Genomic DNA, 18539 nt, shown 5'->3' with positions numbered 1-18539 from the left:
TAGGCTCATATATATTAATAACAACAATACAAAGTAATCCGTTATTTACAAACGGGTAACAATCATTTTTATCAAATTTCAATTCATTGGGCAACTTTATGTATCCACACACTTCATCTCTAATATTAAACGATATGACAATGTTATGAATTATTTCTTTTTTTCCTAATTGCACCCCTCCAATGTAAAGCACCATTTAAGTCCCCATTGGAAAAAGAATTCTCCACAATACTTCCATGCACAAGCGTATCCTTTCTTCTCCAAGAATTTGTACTCAATGAATACACATCAACTCCTGAATAAAATATCTCTTTTCTTCTTAGAATAAGAAACTCTGACCAATTTATAGTCATTGGTTTCCTGATCATAACCAAATCCAAGACCAATATGTATAAGAATTTCAACTTCACTAAGCTTGTGTACAGGATAATCAGGTTTTGGGAGCTCTTTGAATTCACTAGTGACAGGATTAAACAAAAAATTTGTGTCTCCAATTTTAGAAATATTTAGACACAAATACCATTACATGAACCTACAATTCTAAAAGGTGCCTTGCCATGTTCCTTTTTAGATGGAATAGTTATGTTAAAAACCTCTCGAAATGTTTCATAAGAGAACAAAGATATTAAACATTTACGACCAAAAGTACCAACACGGCGTGTGACAGCAAGATAGCCATTGTTGCTATGATTAGATAGGTTAACATGCTTGGTGATGAAGATAGGATCTTTGATGATATCATACCATGATTTGCAAACAGACTTGAATTGTAAGATAGTCTTGATGGGTAATCTTGAAAATATGCCCATTAATACATCTTCAGGAAGATCATTCAACATTGCACTCGACATCTCTCTATGAAACGATCAAATTAAATACAGTCTATTTGAATGTTTAGGCCTTTATTCTGAGAAGAAGAAGAAAAAAATCAGGGAATATTATTGCATGGTTGTATATACATAGGCCTACTTGTTTGGGGCATGTTAGTTTTTGCATGGCAATATATAGATGTTTACAAACTACAAAGCAGCGACAGAGCCAAGTTGCTCCAAGATTTAGTTTTTTACAATTTGAATATTCAAGGCTTTGACTTGGTCTCCAAAAATATTAGAGCTATTCTAACGAACATCCTAGCAAGAAAAGGAAGAATATTGACTCAATAATGTTAGTGGCACAACTTTTCTCACAGCCAATTTCATAAATATGAAAGTGGTTGAGTGCAAGTAATGAACACTACTGACACTCATGGAGCTTGTGTGTTGCAGAGTTTTGGTCATAAACTTATAGGACATATAATATACAAAAAAATATTGATGTCAACAACAAATAATCATGTGGTGAGAAAATAAATGATACAAGTATTTCGTTTTCTATATAATCTACTCAGCGAAAACATTCCACACCATTACATAAAAGTTGTCAAATTGAAACTTTATAAGTGAATGCTCAGATTTGTGTTAAAAACACAAGAGCTGTTTAGACCCCAAATTTTAAAAAAAAATTACGGCTCGGTGGATTTTACTCTAACTTATCTAAGTGCGGAAACAAGAGTAAATGAAGGGCAAATAACTGATACCACTCTAGTGCATAAACATGAACAACAAACAATAAAAGTAAAGTGCAAGAGTAACGGAAGAGAGATGCAAACACAAAATAATACGGCGATATGTTATCGAAGAGGAAATCAAAGAACTAGGCGAAAAACCTCTCTGCCGCCCTCCAAGCGGTAAATCGATCCACTAGACAAGAGACCCTCCAAGCCTAATCTACCCAATGTACCTAAGCCCTTCAAGCTCCTACTCCAACAAGGCTTCTCAGAACCGTGTCTTGTCTAGCTTTCTAGATCCCGCAATACACTCGATTGCATCCACCAAGCCTCACCGGCATCTTTTGGCAAATCCCCAAAGCTTCCCAAGCTCCAAAACACTCTCTACACTTTGAAAATGTGTGAGTTGTATTTAGGTACAAATCTCCTTTCAAGGTATGATAATGGGAGAGGAAAGGAGAAGATGCTAGAATGATTTCTCACTAAGGATTAATAGCTCTCTCTCTAAAAGATGGGTGTGTGTGTTGTTGAAAATCTATCTAGGGTTTTTCTCTCTGAATGGTCTCACATACTTTTGTGGGTAATAAGGGTATATATAGTACGGGTGAAAAGTAAGAAGGTCACACTTAAAAGTCCTCTAGTCAAAGAGTTTCGCAGGTATCTCGCGAGAAGGCCTTACCCGCGAGACACTCGTCAAATTGACAGCTTGACACGACTCTTCAACTTCCAGTCATGTGCTTCTCACACCCTTTTCGCAGGAACCCTTCTCGCGAGCTAGTCGCGAAATGCATTGATTTTTAATTAAGCTTGAGTCTTCACCCATTTAATACTAAACTTAATACAATAGAATCTCACAAAAATACAAGGAAACAAATTTATGCAAATACAACACTTTTTGTCATGGAATAAAGCCAACATAAAATATAGTTGTAAATCACAATTTTACAATCTCCCCTTTTGGCTATTCCGTGACAAAACACCCTATAACAGACTCTAGACTTAAACGTGAGTTTGGAAACAATGGCAAAACTCACTCACATTTAAATCTAGAAGCTATGAAGCACTTGGAACATATATACCTGTAACCTAAAACACTTGCACAAAACACATTAGACCCTTAAGGTAAAACAAGTAATAAAAGGACAAGTATATTATAACAAGTAAAATACGATCAAGTAAACATGATGTGAAACATATGAGTAACTTGATCATACACCAAAACAATCCTATGAAAATGACTACAATGATCATATAGCAAAGCAAATGATCATCCGAACATGCAATCATTAAAGCACAAAGACACAAGGATATATGCATGTCCAACACACAACCAATGCAAAACACCAAAGAATTTGCATTAAGGATACAAGATCCAACAAGGGCACAAGTGTGTTCCAACACATAAACACAATGCAATGAGAGCAACAAAGCATAGATACTAAATGTAACTCAAAGCACCAAAAAGCAATGCGAAAACAAGCATAATATAAAACAAAGCAAAACAAGGTTTTCTCAAAAAGATGTCTTCTCCCCCTTGGTATATGCATCTCTCCTATAGCTTTCTTCCCCTACGAATGTGCACGAGATAAAAATTTCTCCCCCTAAGAATGTGCACATAAGTCATATAGACATGATGAAACACTCCGGTATACAATCCGATATACTCTTCCCCTTTTTGTCACGAATAGACAAGTGAATCAAGAGGAAGGAGGGAAATAAAAGAAGATATGAACAAGGACAAGATGCATGAGGGGTGCAAGATGAATGAGAAAATGGAGCTCAAATAAAAGATAAACATCTTAAAGATACAATGCTACAAAGCATAAAGTAAACATGACATGTTAAAGATGATGGAACATGATATAGACCTAGGTATGACATAGACACAAGAACATGTTATATGTGCTAAAAGGTCTAAAAAGACTTAAACAACATGAGTGAATGTAAAACATGTCAAGTGTTAGAGTGTGTGCAGCAAAGGTGAGATGCATGACCAATGCATGAATAAGCACTCACGGGGCAAAGTGTATAAAACACACCAGCAATGATCAAAACATAATAAACATGAATAACTATGGTGATCCCCAAAAATTTGGTACTCATCAGAGTTCAAAACAGCGAGAAAATGTCATTTGGACATTTTATCAAACACTTAGAGTGCACACACTACACATATATGTTAAACTATGTAGAACATATGAAAATCTTGCCTAAATACATGTTATTTTTGCCACAAGGGGCCAACATCCAAAACAAATCAACATTTAAAACAAACCCAATAAAAAAAATTTGACAAAAATTAAGTTTCCAACTCTTATTTGAAAAAATCTCAACTATGAACATAAAACCCCCCAAAAACATAATCTAAGGATCAAAATTAATGAAAATAGTCAAAGATTACCTTAGAGATGTTAATGGAATGAAAAACAATTGAATTTAGTTGGGTTTTGATGTAGAAACATTAAAATAAGGGTTTGGGAGAGGTTGGGAGACGTTTAAAACAAATGACCCACGAAATGCCTTTTAAAAGCTAATCTGGAAATTTTCGTGGGAAGTTTCGCTGGTTAGCATCCCGCAAAATTTTACTGGTAAGCCTTAATCTTGAAACAGTCACAAAACTCTCTGTCCAAAACTGAAAAACTTGAGAATTGGACCCTTTAACTCGTGATTGAGCTTACATCACGAAAGCACCCAGAAAACATGTTTTTCACACAAAAACAACTTGAAAAACATAAGTGATACAAATCACCTCTAAAAGCAAACAAAAAGAACAAAAATCTTTTTGGTTTGATCCACATATAGTTGAGCACACAAACATCACATTTGAGCATGTACAAACACATAAATGTTCATTGAACATTAAACTTGTGTGTTATGTGTATGTATCAAATGTGGAATAGTCCTTAGTCTAGAGTGAAGCTTCAATGATTAATTCAATCAAGTTGTACACAACTAGTACTAAGTCAAGTGGACTATTTCAATTATAGAAATGAACATATATGATCTCCCACAAGAAAAATAATTACATAACTTTGAAGTTTTTCATTTGGCTTCTTTACAAATTATAACATTGATAAATTTTGAACAAAACATCTCATTTTGAGATCGATGCTTGAAAGTTTTGATATTTCAACTTTGTGAGTGAGCATTTGGCTTTTTGAGGGACCATACATTTAAATACAAGTCGCTTTCCCTTTTTCCTAGTCAAATACTAATATGTGCGACAGTTTTTGCAACTCATTATCTCTTTTCATTTTGAGATTTACATTTGTTGAGCTCTTTAAGCAAAAATATAAAAAGATGGGAAAAGATATAGGCACAAGTCTATGCATGTATCAAGACCATAAGACTATTGACTAATCATTTATGACAAGCTTGAAGATCAATTTACAACAATCACACGTAGATTTCAAGAATTTTCTCACAAAGATAGATGTGCATACAAAACAAGTTAAGCTCGTAAATGCACTACGCTATTAGTACGAAGGTACTAGGCCAAACTCACATGTGAAATGTGCTCAAACATATACGATCAAACTTTTTGAATTTTTCACTTTTTATATGGTTTTGGATTTTTACACACACAAAACAAAGACATAAAAGTAAGATAAAAAACAAAAACAAAACAATGTATATAAAAAGATGCATGATGCACAAATGCATGACAATGAAGCATCTAATGCATAAAGGGTCCTACAAAGATCGAAATAATTAGATCAAGGACCAAACGAGCATAAGCTTAATCATAGGAACCCTTCCTCATCCAAACGGAATGATTGTTTGGAATGAGTATATCATAAGAAGTGAGACGAGGGTTGGAAGAATGAGAACCGGAGATGCACATAGACAAGGAGGTAAGAACATTAAAAACTTTCTTCAACAACTTACCATTTTCTCCCAAAACTGGTTTAGCTTGCAAAGCACAACTTCCAAGAAGCTCAAATTTCTCTTTTCTTTTAATTCTTTTAAGAGCTTGAAACTTAGAGTAATGATATCTGAGATGACCAAAGGCACCACAATGGTAACAAATAATGGGTTTAGGTCTATTAGGCTTTTTAGGGAAGGATCTAGCAACATGGTTTTGTTCTCTACTTCAACTTGGGATATTGAGGTCTTATATGACAGATCACACCGCAATGGTAGCAAGTTGGAACAAACTTAAATCCATCCAAAACCTTAAGTTGAGACCTAAATGGAGACTTTGACTTAAGAGCCTTTCTCTCCACTTTTTGATTTCTTTTGTGTGGAGGAATGTACACCGATTTGTCCTTTGAGGTAGAACACACAATAGGGACAAAATCGGGTACCACGACATGATTGCAACAAATATTTTCATCCTTTTTAGCAATAGGTTCAACACTCAAACACTTGGCATACATCTTAAGAGATTCATTTTCACATTTAAGATTATCAACTAGTTTGTTAGAAAAGCAAGTTTAGCATCCAAATTCATATTCAAACATTCAAACTCTTTCAGCTTTTCAAGAGAACTTTCAACAAGTTTTTTATACTTTTCAACCAATTTGTTGGATTCATTGAGCTTAACAATCAAATCATTCTTTTCAAAAATAAACTTGCTCAAATTCTCATGAAACTTCTTACCATTTTTCTTCAAGAGTTTGACATTTGGAATATTAACAACAACACCCATAGATTCATGTAACATGTCATCACAATTTTGAGGATTAACACTCATAGAGGCATTTTCACAAACGCATGGCATGTTACACTTAACAACATTCATAGAAGCATACAAAACACTATCCATGGAAAAACACACAAAGGGGTCAAGGATCACACTTAGTTAATGAAACCAATACAAGTGTACCTACTCTGATACCAATTGAAAGCTCGAATTTGTGTTAAAAATATAAGAGCTATTTAGACCCCAAATTAAAAAAAAAATTACGGCTCAGTTAATTTTACTCTAACTTATTTAAGTGCGGAAACAAAAATAAATGAAGCGCAAACAACCGATACTACTCTAGTGCATAAACATGAACAACAAATAATAAAAGTAAAGTACAAGAGTAAGGAAAGAGAGATGCAAACACAAGATAACACGGCGATGTGTTATCGAAGAGGAAACAGAAGAACTCGGCGAAAAACCTCTCCGCCGCCCTCCAAGCAGTAAATTGATCCACTAGACAATAAGTTGGGATACACGAATAATAAGAAACCCTCCAAGCCTAATCTACCCAATGTACCTAAGCCCTCCAAACTCTTACTCCAACAAAGCTTCTCGGAACTGTGTCTTGTCTAGCTTTCCAGATCTCGTAATACGCCCGATTGCATCCGCCAAGCCTCACCAGCATCTTTTGGCAAATTCTTAAAACTTCCCAAGCTCCAAAACACTCTCTACACTCTGAAAATGTGTAGGTTATGTTTGGGTACAAATCTCTTCTCAAAGTATGACAATGGAAAAGGGAAGGAGAAGAAACTAGAATGATTTCTCACTAAAGATTAATAACTCTCTCTCTAAAAGATGGGTGTGTGTGTTGTTGAAAACCTATCTAGAGTTTTTCTCTCTGAATGGCCTCACATACTTTTGTGGGTAATGAGGGTATATATAGTATAGGTGAAGGGTAAGAAAGTCACACTTAAAAGTCCTTCAGTCAGAGAATTTTGCGAGTATCTCGCAAGAAGGCCTTACCTGTGAGACACTCGCGAAATTGACAGCTTGGCACGACTCTTCAGCTTCCAGCCATGGGCTTCTCACATTCCCTTTTCGCAAGAACCCTTCTCGCAAACTTCTCGCGAGCTAGTTGCGAAATGCACTGATCTTCAATTAAGCTTGAGTCTTTACCAACTTAATACTAAATCCAATACAATAGAATCCCACAAAAATACAAGGAAAAAAATTTATGCAAATACAACACTTTTTGTCATGGAATAAAGTCAACATAAAACATAGTTGTAAATCACAACTTTACAATAAGCTATCATTAAAAATGTGCAACAGTCTACAACAACAATCGAAAAAATAAAAACAAAAACCTAAATCTAAATCTAAAAGGTGCAATGACTATGATATTAAGAGGGATAGAAGTTTAGAGAAAAACGAATTAGGCCATGGACGATTGTTATAATTCCTTTGGGAATGGATTCATATTTACCGTGTGTAAGTTCACCTTTTATTTCATATAAGCATTTATAATCTATCAACACAAACATAGAATTTCAACCTATCTATAAAACTTGTTGGTAAAAGTCATATAGTATACAATAAAAAGGTAATAAATACTAAAAAACCTATTCAATTTGATGGGGAAAAAAATACCTGCAAAGTTGTAGGTAGAGTAGAGATGAGAAGGAAAGAATACAGCATAAATTTTTTTTTTTTAAAGTAGTAGAAAGAAGAATACACCAAAAAACCGTGTATATATAGAGAGAATTTTAGGTTATGAAGAAGTTGATATGAACAAATTAAAAAGGAGTTTAGGTGAAAAATGAAAATCAAATACTATATTTTGTTATTTTATTATCACAAAAACAAAACGTAGTCCAAAAAAAATATTAAAAAACGTAGGTTGATGCACAATAGTATTTACTATTTAATTCTATCTTATTTGCCTTTTCTTTTCTTTTCTTTTTTTAATAAAATCTATCCTATTTGCTTCTATGTTTTTAAAAAATTTCTATCCTGTTGATTTTAGATTTGTTGATAATACACAATTATACATACGTTTTCTTTCTTTCTTTTTTTCTTTTTTATTATTATTTTTTTATGCATAAGGTGCTTACACAATTAAAATGACCTTTTGGCAAACGTAGGTGGTCAAGGTTTGCAAGCAGAGGATATTGCATGCATCAACCTTTCTCCCCCATACCATATCCTCTGCTTGCAAACGTTCACCAAACACCGGCCTAGAGGCTCTCAAAACCCCAAAGGAGCAACGTCTCTTTTTTGGGAAATTTTCTAAAAAATCCAAACAGGTTTTGCATTACACCTTCAATCCATTGAAGAAAATGAACTTCACTTCTGACATAACATTATATGATGCTCACCAAGAAGACTAAAAATAATTTACATATAGCTAACTCCTTACAATACAGATTCTATGTGTGTAAAATCTGAAAATGCCGTCCCAAGTGTCCAGCACTTGGATAAAACTATTGGCTAATTAAATCTCATTCTGACTTGAAACATTCTCTAAAAGATGCATAAACCATGTAACAAAAACGAGGCTTCATAACCTGCTCTTCCCTATTGCAACATCAGCTTCTTCTCTCTTTTCCTTTTTATTGATAAGTTACACACATGTAATAGGGTTTGAACTCACGACTTCTTGCAACATCAGCTGTTCCTCTAAACTAGAAACACTCATGAAGGTTATAAATTATGATGCTAGGAGCATCAGCTTCCCTCAACCATAACCATTTGGAGAATCTCTGGAACAAGGCAGTATCAGCTGGGCAGGATTTCCTTTAAAGTTTATGAGTAAAAACGACACCACCACACAATGATGAAGAAATGTGGCCTTGTTGGAAGGTATGGAAGTTATACACCATACCGTCTTAGAGCTTTGCTTAAAGTTGGCATTACATTATATGCTTGGTACGATCTTCTAAGCTCAATAATGGAACCCACCTGACAAACAAATGTCAAGGCTCATTAGACAAATTGCATACATAAGACAACCGTACAAACTATTTAGATAAGAGCATTGTTGAAGGAGTCGATAGAAGGCATAATTCAGTAATTTATCTTAACTAGTATTTCCAATGAAGACTTTCAAGGTTCAAATCTTCTCTCCCCCCCCCCCCTCCTCCTCCAACAATCATATAAAAAAATCAAAGCAACTAACCGATGTGCCAAGACTATGGATGCACTCAAGTCAAAATTACAACTCCAGCACTGAAAACATATACATATATAGCTAGGTTAACTGACAATAGTCTAGAGTCAATTTAGAGTTTTAATATTTATGGTAATTTAATAAGAATTGTGAGCTTCAACATGCTTGCAAAATGCATTTAGTGGCACATATTTAAATCAGCATTAGTCAACTTTCCGAGGAAGCTATCTCTAGAATTCTAGATAGCGTGGGGAAAGTGAGCACATGCATATCTACAGGGCCTAAAGTTAGTAAAGTTAGTACTATACTTACAATGATCAAGACAGATGTGAACCCAATTGCAAATCCTGCATTTATACGGCGCAAGTAATGATCCAGTATGGTTGATGTAGTTGCTAACAAACTTAACAACAGGCCTCCTGTGCAATGTCCACAAAAGAATGGCCAAAAACCAGCGAGGAAACAAACAAAATTTAAGTCAACAACCACTATTTATAGTGGAATAAAGTTGAAATTGCACATTATGCTACTTTGATTTAAATACAGACCCCAAAAGCGTGTCGATGCCTGAATCTTTGTGAGGTATTCTATGGTAGCTTTCCCAGGTTTTATGTTTGGTATCCTTGCACCCATCTTATTTAAGTAATCAGCAATTTCCTTTGGCAAGTTGGCCTGGACAGAATTACCATTTAGGAGAGACCTTTTTACAAAGATGAAAACTGAAGGATTATAAGACTTCAAATCAAGGGGCTGCTTAGCAAAATATAGTAGATTTCATTGTTTGTTTTAACCAGTATAAAGAGATAATCAATTAAGTGAAAACACGTCATAGTAAATCAAGGTTAGAGATATAGCCTCATTTCACATTCTAAGAACTACCCTAAATGATATAAAATGGTATTATTAATGGTTCTATACTTCTGTTTCAAATTATGATAATCATGTTTGAAATAGCTCTTTATTTCTAAACATTCATATAGTAAAAAAAAAAAAACCAAAATTTAAAAAGCTTGTTTATTCATTTGCATTCCTCAATCACATTTAAATTGTGCCAACATAGAAGGTACATGAACCAGTGCGAAATTATATTTTATTCATGAACTACCACAGCTTGACTTAGGTGCCATACTGATTTCAATCCTTCCGATCGTCACTTAGTTCTGTCAAACGTCAGAGTATGAAGGTCCAGAATATTTTGAGCCATAGAGGCCATGCTTCAAGAGACTCATAAATTTTAGCACAAAATAAAAATGGACCACTTGGCTTTATATTTTTGTGTCATATAACTAAGTAGTGATTTCCAAAGAAGATTAAAATCCTGGAGGAGAGGAAAATCTTGAAAACAATATATTGTAGAAGATTGTCTAGCAGCACATAGATTTCTAGGATAGTAGAAGTGTAGAACATAAAGTTAAGAAGAAACTTACAATGTCAAATATATTAAATAAGAAGACAAAAAACGCATATATTGTATAGTAAACCCAAGGCTTTGCACCAAGAGAAGTTTCGGGGTTCAAAATCTCCTTCACATGCTCCCAGAAAGGTGATCCAAGGAGACTGTCAAATGAATAGCTGTGTTAGTACTAAATTCTTTATAAAACAAATACAGCTGACAAGCAAGAGAACTTTTTCCTCTTCTTTTTCCTTTTTTTTTTTTGTTTTTTTCCCCATGGCCTGAATAATAAGCAGTGAGCAAGGCAGCTAATAAGACGCATGCATAAAAAATGAACGAGAAAAGGATGCTTCAACTGTTTTCAGGGTGTACATATACAATGGGTTCTCAAGCTCAAGATGCAAAATGCACATATAATCATCTAAATCAATCATCAGTGAAATAACCTTGCAAGAATGCTGGGAAATCCCAAGAGGTAAGTGGCAGTAAGAACGGGCTGCATTCCTGATGGATTAATATTGAAAGGGATATAGGGCTCCACTTCAGTGACTGGGGAGTCTTCTCTGTAAAAAAAACAAAAGTGTCAATGAACCAATTATATTACCAGATACCATAATTTAGTGCTCTGACAATGCTTAGGTATATGGTGAGGACAACTTCCACAAGTTTGTTACCTATTGCATATTATTAGTCAATATTCAAGCAATCAAACATACAACATATGATAGTAGTAACAAAAGGCAGAACTATAGAGTAACTCTTGTGTAACAAAAGGCAGAACTATAGATATAATCTCATCAGGCAATATTGTGGGAAAAAAATAAAATTAGGGCAAAGTAAACATGTGTAATGTATATTTGTTTAAGAAGAAAAAGACAGTAAGTTTTGGACAAACAATGGTATTACCTTGCAGCAGAAGCAAGTTTGAAACCATAATACTGCAGCTTAATTTTCCTACAACCTTCAGTTACCACAACTGCCCACATAGTGACCACAGTGAAAATACCCAACACTGCAAGTACATAGGGCCACCAACTGACAGCACTTCCTGCAATATAAATTGATAATGTCACCTACTGAAATTAAATTGAAGGTATATTTTCCTGCAATGCTCTATATATTTCAGCATAAAACATTTACCACATTTTTTGCCATTTGGTAGAGCTGAAAATCTCAACCAATGGAAAACTTTTTCCACAATCAATGGAAAATAAGCCAAAAGAGGCATAAAAGGTTTCATACTTCTTAGAAGCATAAAAACATTTCCATGGCTTCCCTTCTCCACAAAAAATACCACAAAAAGCTTTCATCCCAACATTAAGCCTCTGTGTGCGTGTGTGAACTGCCTCTCGAAACATTGCTCTCTCTCTATGTTGGATTTCTTTTTCTTTGGATTTCTTCTGTCCACAAAGAGGAAAAAAATGTTTTTATGCTTCCTTGGCTTCCCTTCTCCACAGAACAGACCATATAAAGCTTTCATCTCCACACTAAGCCTGTGTGTGTGTGAGAACTTCCTCTCTAAAATAATGCTCTCTTTGTTGAAATTTTTTTTTTTTTTTTTTGGGCTTGGGATTTCTTGTCTGTCCCTAAGGTTTTCAATTCTGTGACCAAAGACAACAAAAAAAAAATAGTGAATTATTGTCATTCACTAATCTGTTAATTTTGTGAAGTTATTTTATGTGGGTTTTTTTTTTTAGGGTGTTTTTCATGGTTTTGGAATGGTAATTGTTTGTGGGTTTGTGTTTATTTGTGGCGATTGAGGAATGGGTGATTGTGCAGTATCTAAATTACTGTTCTACAATGACAAGAATTATATGAAATACTTATGAATATACCAGCTACAAGAACATGATAGTCAAATGGCAAACTAGGTTCAACCATATGACTAAAAATAATGATCTCAATAAATGGATAAATGTCATATAGATTTGATTGAGTTTGTGTAAATTAATGTTTATAAATTTATGTATGTCAATTCAAAATCTTAAAAGTATCACATATAATTTGGTTGTCTCTCTATGTATGGGCATAAAATTTGTTTTTAAGTAATTGAATTTTGAACTGCATACTACTAGTTTACACAAATGATTTTACACAGTTAAGATTTAACATAATACTCCATTAGAGGTTCTGAAATTAGGGCTACATCATGTTCTGATTGAGATGTTAAACATCAAACTTAGGAAGATGCAACAGAAATTAAGTCATGAGCAACAAAGACAAGCTTGACCTTCTCTCATTAAACTATTAAATATAAGAGTAGATTGAATAATATCAAAAATGATTTTAAACCTAGAAAAAGGGAGGCAGAGATCAAAATAGTTATAGATTTAAGTTCATCTCTTATCACAAACCTGAGAGCTGAGACAGCATTTTGTATAATGTTTCTGTATAGCCCGTCAATATTCCCACACATATAATTAATGATGAACCTTGACCTGAAATATGCATAAGAGGTCAGACTAGAAGAGAAGATTACATCATACAAGATCAGACAATGTTCCTAATTACGTAGAACTTGATAGTACGTTACCATCGTGTCTACTTTTTCTTTCTTCTTTAGGAATGGAAGAGAACAAAACAAGAAAATAGATTATCTCTTTCATCTTTAGAAGGCATAAAATCAACCAGAGGTCCAATGTACTAGATCAACTAGAATTGGCAATACCAGCATTTCTGGTTGGAGTATGCCCTTCTAAGACAAAAGGTGCCGCTAGAAAAATACTGACAACCACATCAGAAGGGAAAAACTAAAAAGAAAGAAGCTACGAGTTTGAAGGAATCATTAAGCAGTTGATTCTGTAATGAAATCAAATATGAAAGAGAATAAGCACACAGTAGCACAAACCCTATCAAAGAAAAGAATGATCACATATTCTACAGTAGCATTACATTTCGTGTTTTGATACATTCTCTCATAGTTCAGCATTTGAGCTCTAACATTATATAGCCCTCCCAGGCAAAAAATCTCTCATGCTATTCCTAAAATAATTGCAAACTAACTTCTTTGATTATAAGCAATACAAAAGATTTCTAGATAAGAACACGTTCAATACATGCATCAGAATAATTGTATGTGCTATATGAAAATTTCTGGTCATATATGCTTTTCAAATGAAAATCTTTTGTTCTGAACTTTAGTAATGAACCTTTCTTCTTAGCATAAGCATTGACTGACCAAATACTCTTAAGAAAGTCAATCACAGGTTCAAGAATAATCTAAACAAAATAAAGCATCTAAAATGTTTTCCATTATTTATTCATTTGATAAATTACATACTCAACATAATGTCCTGTAATCTAGAAGAATAAAATATTTTCATTGATTGTTTTCTTTACAGGAAAATTAAGATTTATCCACAAATATAGTTTGAATAAATAATGACAAGAGAAGTAGAAGAAATACAATAAAAATGCAAATTAATATGTCAGGAATACTACCAAATCCAGATTCTGATATGGTATCACAGATCCATGTCGTAGTCATTGCACCACAGACCAATAAAAGAGCCGTTACCATCACATGCTTGACCCTGCCAAATCCATAAAATTGTAAGCCCTAAAAGAAAATCTCTTTCAAAGAACAAAGAAATAAATGATAATCTTGGCCCAGAACCTTCTGGCTCGGTGGCACAGCCCTTTTTTTTTATAGTGGAGAAATTAAGTTAAAATCCCCCCCCCCCCTCCCCTCTTGTAAGCAAAAATCAAAATAAAAATATAATCATCTTGTGACTATGGTATCATGATCACCTAACTGTAACCAAAATTAATACATATGCTATAGTTTGAGGATTGCGTGCATTGAATATAGCATAGATATCAACCATCAATTAGAAAGAAGAATATTATATAGTAAAAAACAAAGATTAAGACATGCTAGGTGCAGTAGTGGATAAGGCAACCCAACATCTTTGATATCAGAAAGAAAATGTATCGTCAAATCATCTTTAGAGCATTTTACTTCCAACTTGTGAAAGGAAATTGAAATCTTAGAACATTTGTGAAAATGATTTCTTCCCAGCAAATTACCTATGACTAGCTGCATAAATTGAATATTGAAGTGAGTAGCAAGCAACTATCACAGCCTCCAATATTGCGAAGCCAAGAGACATCCACCATCTGAAATGGAAGAGACATTCATAGGGTTGGGAATCTTCAAAATACATTTACGAAACAAACACTACAAAACTGCGTAGCAAAGACTCGCTCACTGCTTGAGATGAATAACTAGACACACATATAACTCTTAATCTTCTCATGGCCATCTAAGCCTTCCTTCCGTAGCTTTACTAAGGAGGGAACTACATGACAGAGCACCTGTACATCAAGTTCATAAAATTCAGCACAGATATTGAATAGCATATATCTAATAGAGAGCCTATAAAAAAGAATTCAGCACATTTGTGTATCATGGCAGAAGAAATGCAGCAACCTGCATGATAATTGATGCTATTATCTGAGGACTGATCCCAAGCTGAAAAAGCGACAGCTTAAGCTCTCCTGTGAAATCACCAAGTTCATCTGCCAGAAGCAACATTAATGATTATACAAATGTATAAATTGAAGGGAAAAAATTGAAGTTATAATAAATGAAGGCATCGAATTTCCATGGTTGCAAAATCAAGTTTTTGTTCTTTCATGGCAGAGAAATCATATAGGTGTTAAACAGTATAGGGATAGTCATATGGGCATCATAAACATATATAAATACACATATGTACACATTTTTTTTTTTTTTTGTAACTTACCAACAGAGCCGGAGACAAAGCTGAGGTAATCTTGAGGTACCAATCTTCTATCAAATCCAGGTAAAGGAATGAAATATCCAACACGACTAATTATAATTAGTACAGCTGTCACAAATAACCTACGACGTATCTCGCTCTTGAAAAATGATTCAGCAGCATTATTCAGGACAGAACTCAGCCGTACAAAATCTAGAAACCTATTTTTAAACATTTTGGGTATGTGCTGTACAGTCTTAGTGTTATTAATCTCAAGCAAACTATGAGTATCTTCCCCATCATCAGGCTTCAGAGGTACAACATTAAAATTTTGAGATGCTGCAGATGTATCAACATTCACATAGTCACTTCGGAGCCGATCTGAAAAATTAACACAGAATTTTTTGTTTACTTTGGAGAAGAAAGGCTTGTTTTGCAACAGGGAATGCCTCCTGTGAGATTCCAAAGAATTTCTCTTAAAGGCAACTTGGGTTTTGACAAACAGTGAATTACAAATTTGCAGGCCACATTCCGCATGTCCGCCTGTAATTAAGATGTAATAGTTGCACAATAAGTCCAGATACAAATATATCTGTATTCAGTATACCAAAGTCATCCAGTAAGCTATACTATTTTTCACTGTGAAGCCAATTGGTGATATAGCAAATGATAGAGCATGTTAATTATATGAAGCAAAACACTCTAAAGAGAGACCTCCAGAAAAAGTTTTCCAACCCGACAGATGAGGATGACAAAAGATTGCTCACCCCATGCTTCCAAAAGTAACACAACTTCAATCGATGACTCCAATGTCTAAATGTGCCCTTTTGATTCCATATAACTTTACAATTTGAAGAGGAAGGCCAATTAAAAGAGACAGAAATGTTAATCTGGAGCTAGACTAAGTATAACTCTTCTAGTGCATTCACACAACCCACAATGAACGATTATCAATAAACCCCGTCATTCATATTATGAAAAATATAAAAACGAATGGCTCTAGTTTGAAAGATTTTGCCCCATATCCATCTAATGTTCACAAAGATGAAACACTATTTGGCACGGAAATCAACTCCAGCATGCAATTCTGAACACAATCAAAATTCAACACAGCAACAATTTTTCTCATAGTAACCTTATACGATGTAATTCTTTAGGAGAGCTTTGCGTACATATTCTCTGTACTTAAGGTCTCTCCTCCATGTCAATATAAGTTACATCTTCAAATATACAAAAATAAAAGAGCAATTGTAATTAAAGTAACAATCTTTCAGGCCACATACAGCTTAACCACATTATCCTAATAGATAATACACAGAAACAATTCTCATACTAACCAAATCCACAATCCTAATAAATCCCACAATCCTAATAATTCTCCCAAATTTCTTAAGTTACTTATCAAAAAAAAAAAAATCTTCAAAACTAAAACACAAACACACACCACTATATGTTATCAACCTTGGCTTAACCAATGCAAGTAACTCATAAACTGAAAATTTAGCAAACCCCAACAATAACTATCCAAAAGAAAAACATTTTCTTGGACCAAAATCATCGCACACACAAAACACGAAGAAGCAAAACTCCCACATGTCACGCCAAAGAAAAAGAGCACTAAGCCAAATAAAATTTAAGAAATTGCATCTAAAGAATGACACCCACTTGGTCTCTTATGAAAAAAAAAATGATAATCAAGTCCAATAAACAAATGAAAGAAACAAATTTACAGACATTTCTTCACTTTTCCTTTTCTTTTCTTTGCTTTGGCTTACTTTAACTTTGCTTTTCCTTTGGTTTTATCAGGAAACAAACGCAAATGAAGATAAAAAAGCAAAAACTGACCTGGGATTTTAGTGGGTTTTATGGGAAAGAGTTGGGGATGGAAGTGGTGCGAGCTGAGAAGAGTTGCCTCCATGAGGAACAAAGTACAACTACAAACACGCACGCACCTTCTTCTTCTTCTTCTTCTTCTTCTAGTTCGAAAAAAACTAGACTATCTTCTTTTGAATAAGAGAGTTAATTGGTCCGGTCGGTCTTGGCCTAAAACAAAGGGTTTGCACTGTCAAATGAGAGAATGCCATGTAAGCAATTTTACCAAAAATATAATAAAACCTACCACACCAAATATCAGCTATAAGTATAACGACATTTAAGTCTGATTTTGTAAATGGGCCTGGCTTTAGCTGTCATTATGTGCAACAGGTTGTATTTTTTTTTTGTACAACTGCTTACGTGTCATTCTATCATTAGCGAAGACCGGACCGAATTTAATCTCTTTGAGAGAAGTAAGGAATCCTCTACCTTTTCGAAAATAACAATAGCTTGTTTTATGTGAAGATGGCATATGGCGTGTTTGGGTGTGGCTTTGTAAGAGCATTAGCAACAGAATGACTAAATGCCAAATTTAAACTTATAAAAACATGTAACTATTGTAAAAAAAAAAATATATATATATATATATATATATACACACACCATTGTGCTACAGTGCGGTTCTAAAGGTAGAACCGCACTGTAGCTCAATGGTAAAAGGTATATTAATATTTTATGCGTAAACCTTTCTCTCTTCACGGTCTCTTATCTCTCTCTCTCATTTTGACTCTCAATTCCTCTCTCTGTCTTTCACAACAACTCCTCCCTCTCTCACATCTCTCTCGTTCAAAACTTGCACCAGTGTTGGGTTTTGGATTTTAGAGGTTGGATTGACGTGGATCGGCGAGCTAGGTTTGGATCAGCCTTTGGAGTGGTACGTGATTAGGTGGTGTTTGGGTGGTTGAACGAAATTAGGGTGTGCTCACTGTGGGTCTGAGTTTGCCGGTGTAAATCTAGGATTTGCTCACTGTGGGTTTACCGCCATGGGTTTGGGTTTTGCTCGCCATGGGTCTGCATTTGCTCACCGTGGGTCTTTTTTTTTTTGGTGATGGGTTTTGCTCACAATGCTCTTCAGTGGTGGTGGTGGTGGTAATGGGTTGTGGTTAAGGTGTGCGTTCACGGTGGTTGTTGGGTATGTGGTGTGGGTTGGTTTCAAGTTCGATGGTTCATTGTGTGGGGCACGATGGGTCACGGTGTAGTTC

At 34.6% G+C, this 18539-nt stretch overlaps 1 protein-coding gene across 1 annotated transcript; it reads right to left on the bottom strand.

Moving 5' to 3' along the window:
- Positions 1–8547: 8547 nt before the first annotated feature.
- On the bottom strand, positions 8548–17468 carry LOC142611579 (preprotein translocase subunit SCY2, chloroplastic). The gene is made up of 13 exons (XM_075783650.1): positions 17308–17468; positions 15487–16005; positions 15171–15259; positions 14976–15055; positions 14768–14857; positions 14180–14271; positions 13093–13176; positions 11645–11786; positions 11185–11301; positions 10773–10902; positions 9894–10017; positions 9658–9764; positions 8548–9137 (listed from the first exon to the last, which is right to left on the bottom strand). The coding sequence occupies exons 1-13, from the start codon at positions 17378–17380 to the stop codon at positions 9048–9050; spliced, it is 1737 nt and encodes a 578-aa protein (XP_075639765.1). The 5' UTR covers positions 17381–17468; the 3' UTR covers positions 8548–9047.
- Positions 17469–18539: the final 1071 nt, after the last annotated feature.

The sequence above is a fragment of the Castanea sativa genome, chromosome 10 (genome assembly GCF_040712315.1).
Source record: "Castanea sativa cultivar Marrone di Chiusa Pesio chromosome 10, ASM4071231v1".
Lineage (NCBI taxonomy): Eukaryota > Viridiplantae > Streptophyta > Magnoliopsida > Fagales > Fagaceae > Castanea > Castanea sativa.
This window is presented reverse-complemented; position numbering and strand designations above follow the sequence as displayed.

Coding starts and splice junctions, on each gene's coding strand:
- LOC142611579 (XM_075783650.1), bottom strand. CDS start 17,380: ATGGAGGCAACTCTTCTCAGCTCGCACCACTTCCATCCCCAACTCTTT. Junction 14,272..14,767: donor ATTTATGCAGCTAGTCATAG/GTAATTTGCTGG, acceptor TGGATTTGGCAG/GGTCAAGCATGTGATGGTAA. Junction 13,177..14,179: donor CATATCAGAATCTGGATTTG/GTAGTATTCCTG, acceptor TGCATATTTCAG/GTCAAGGTTCATCATTAATT.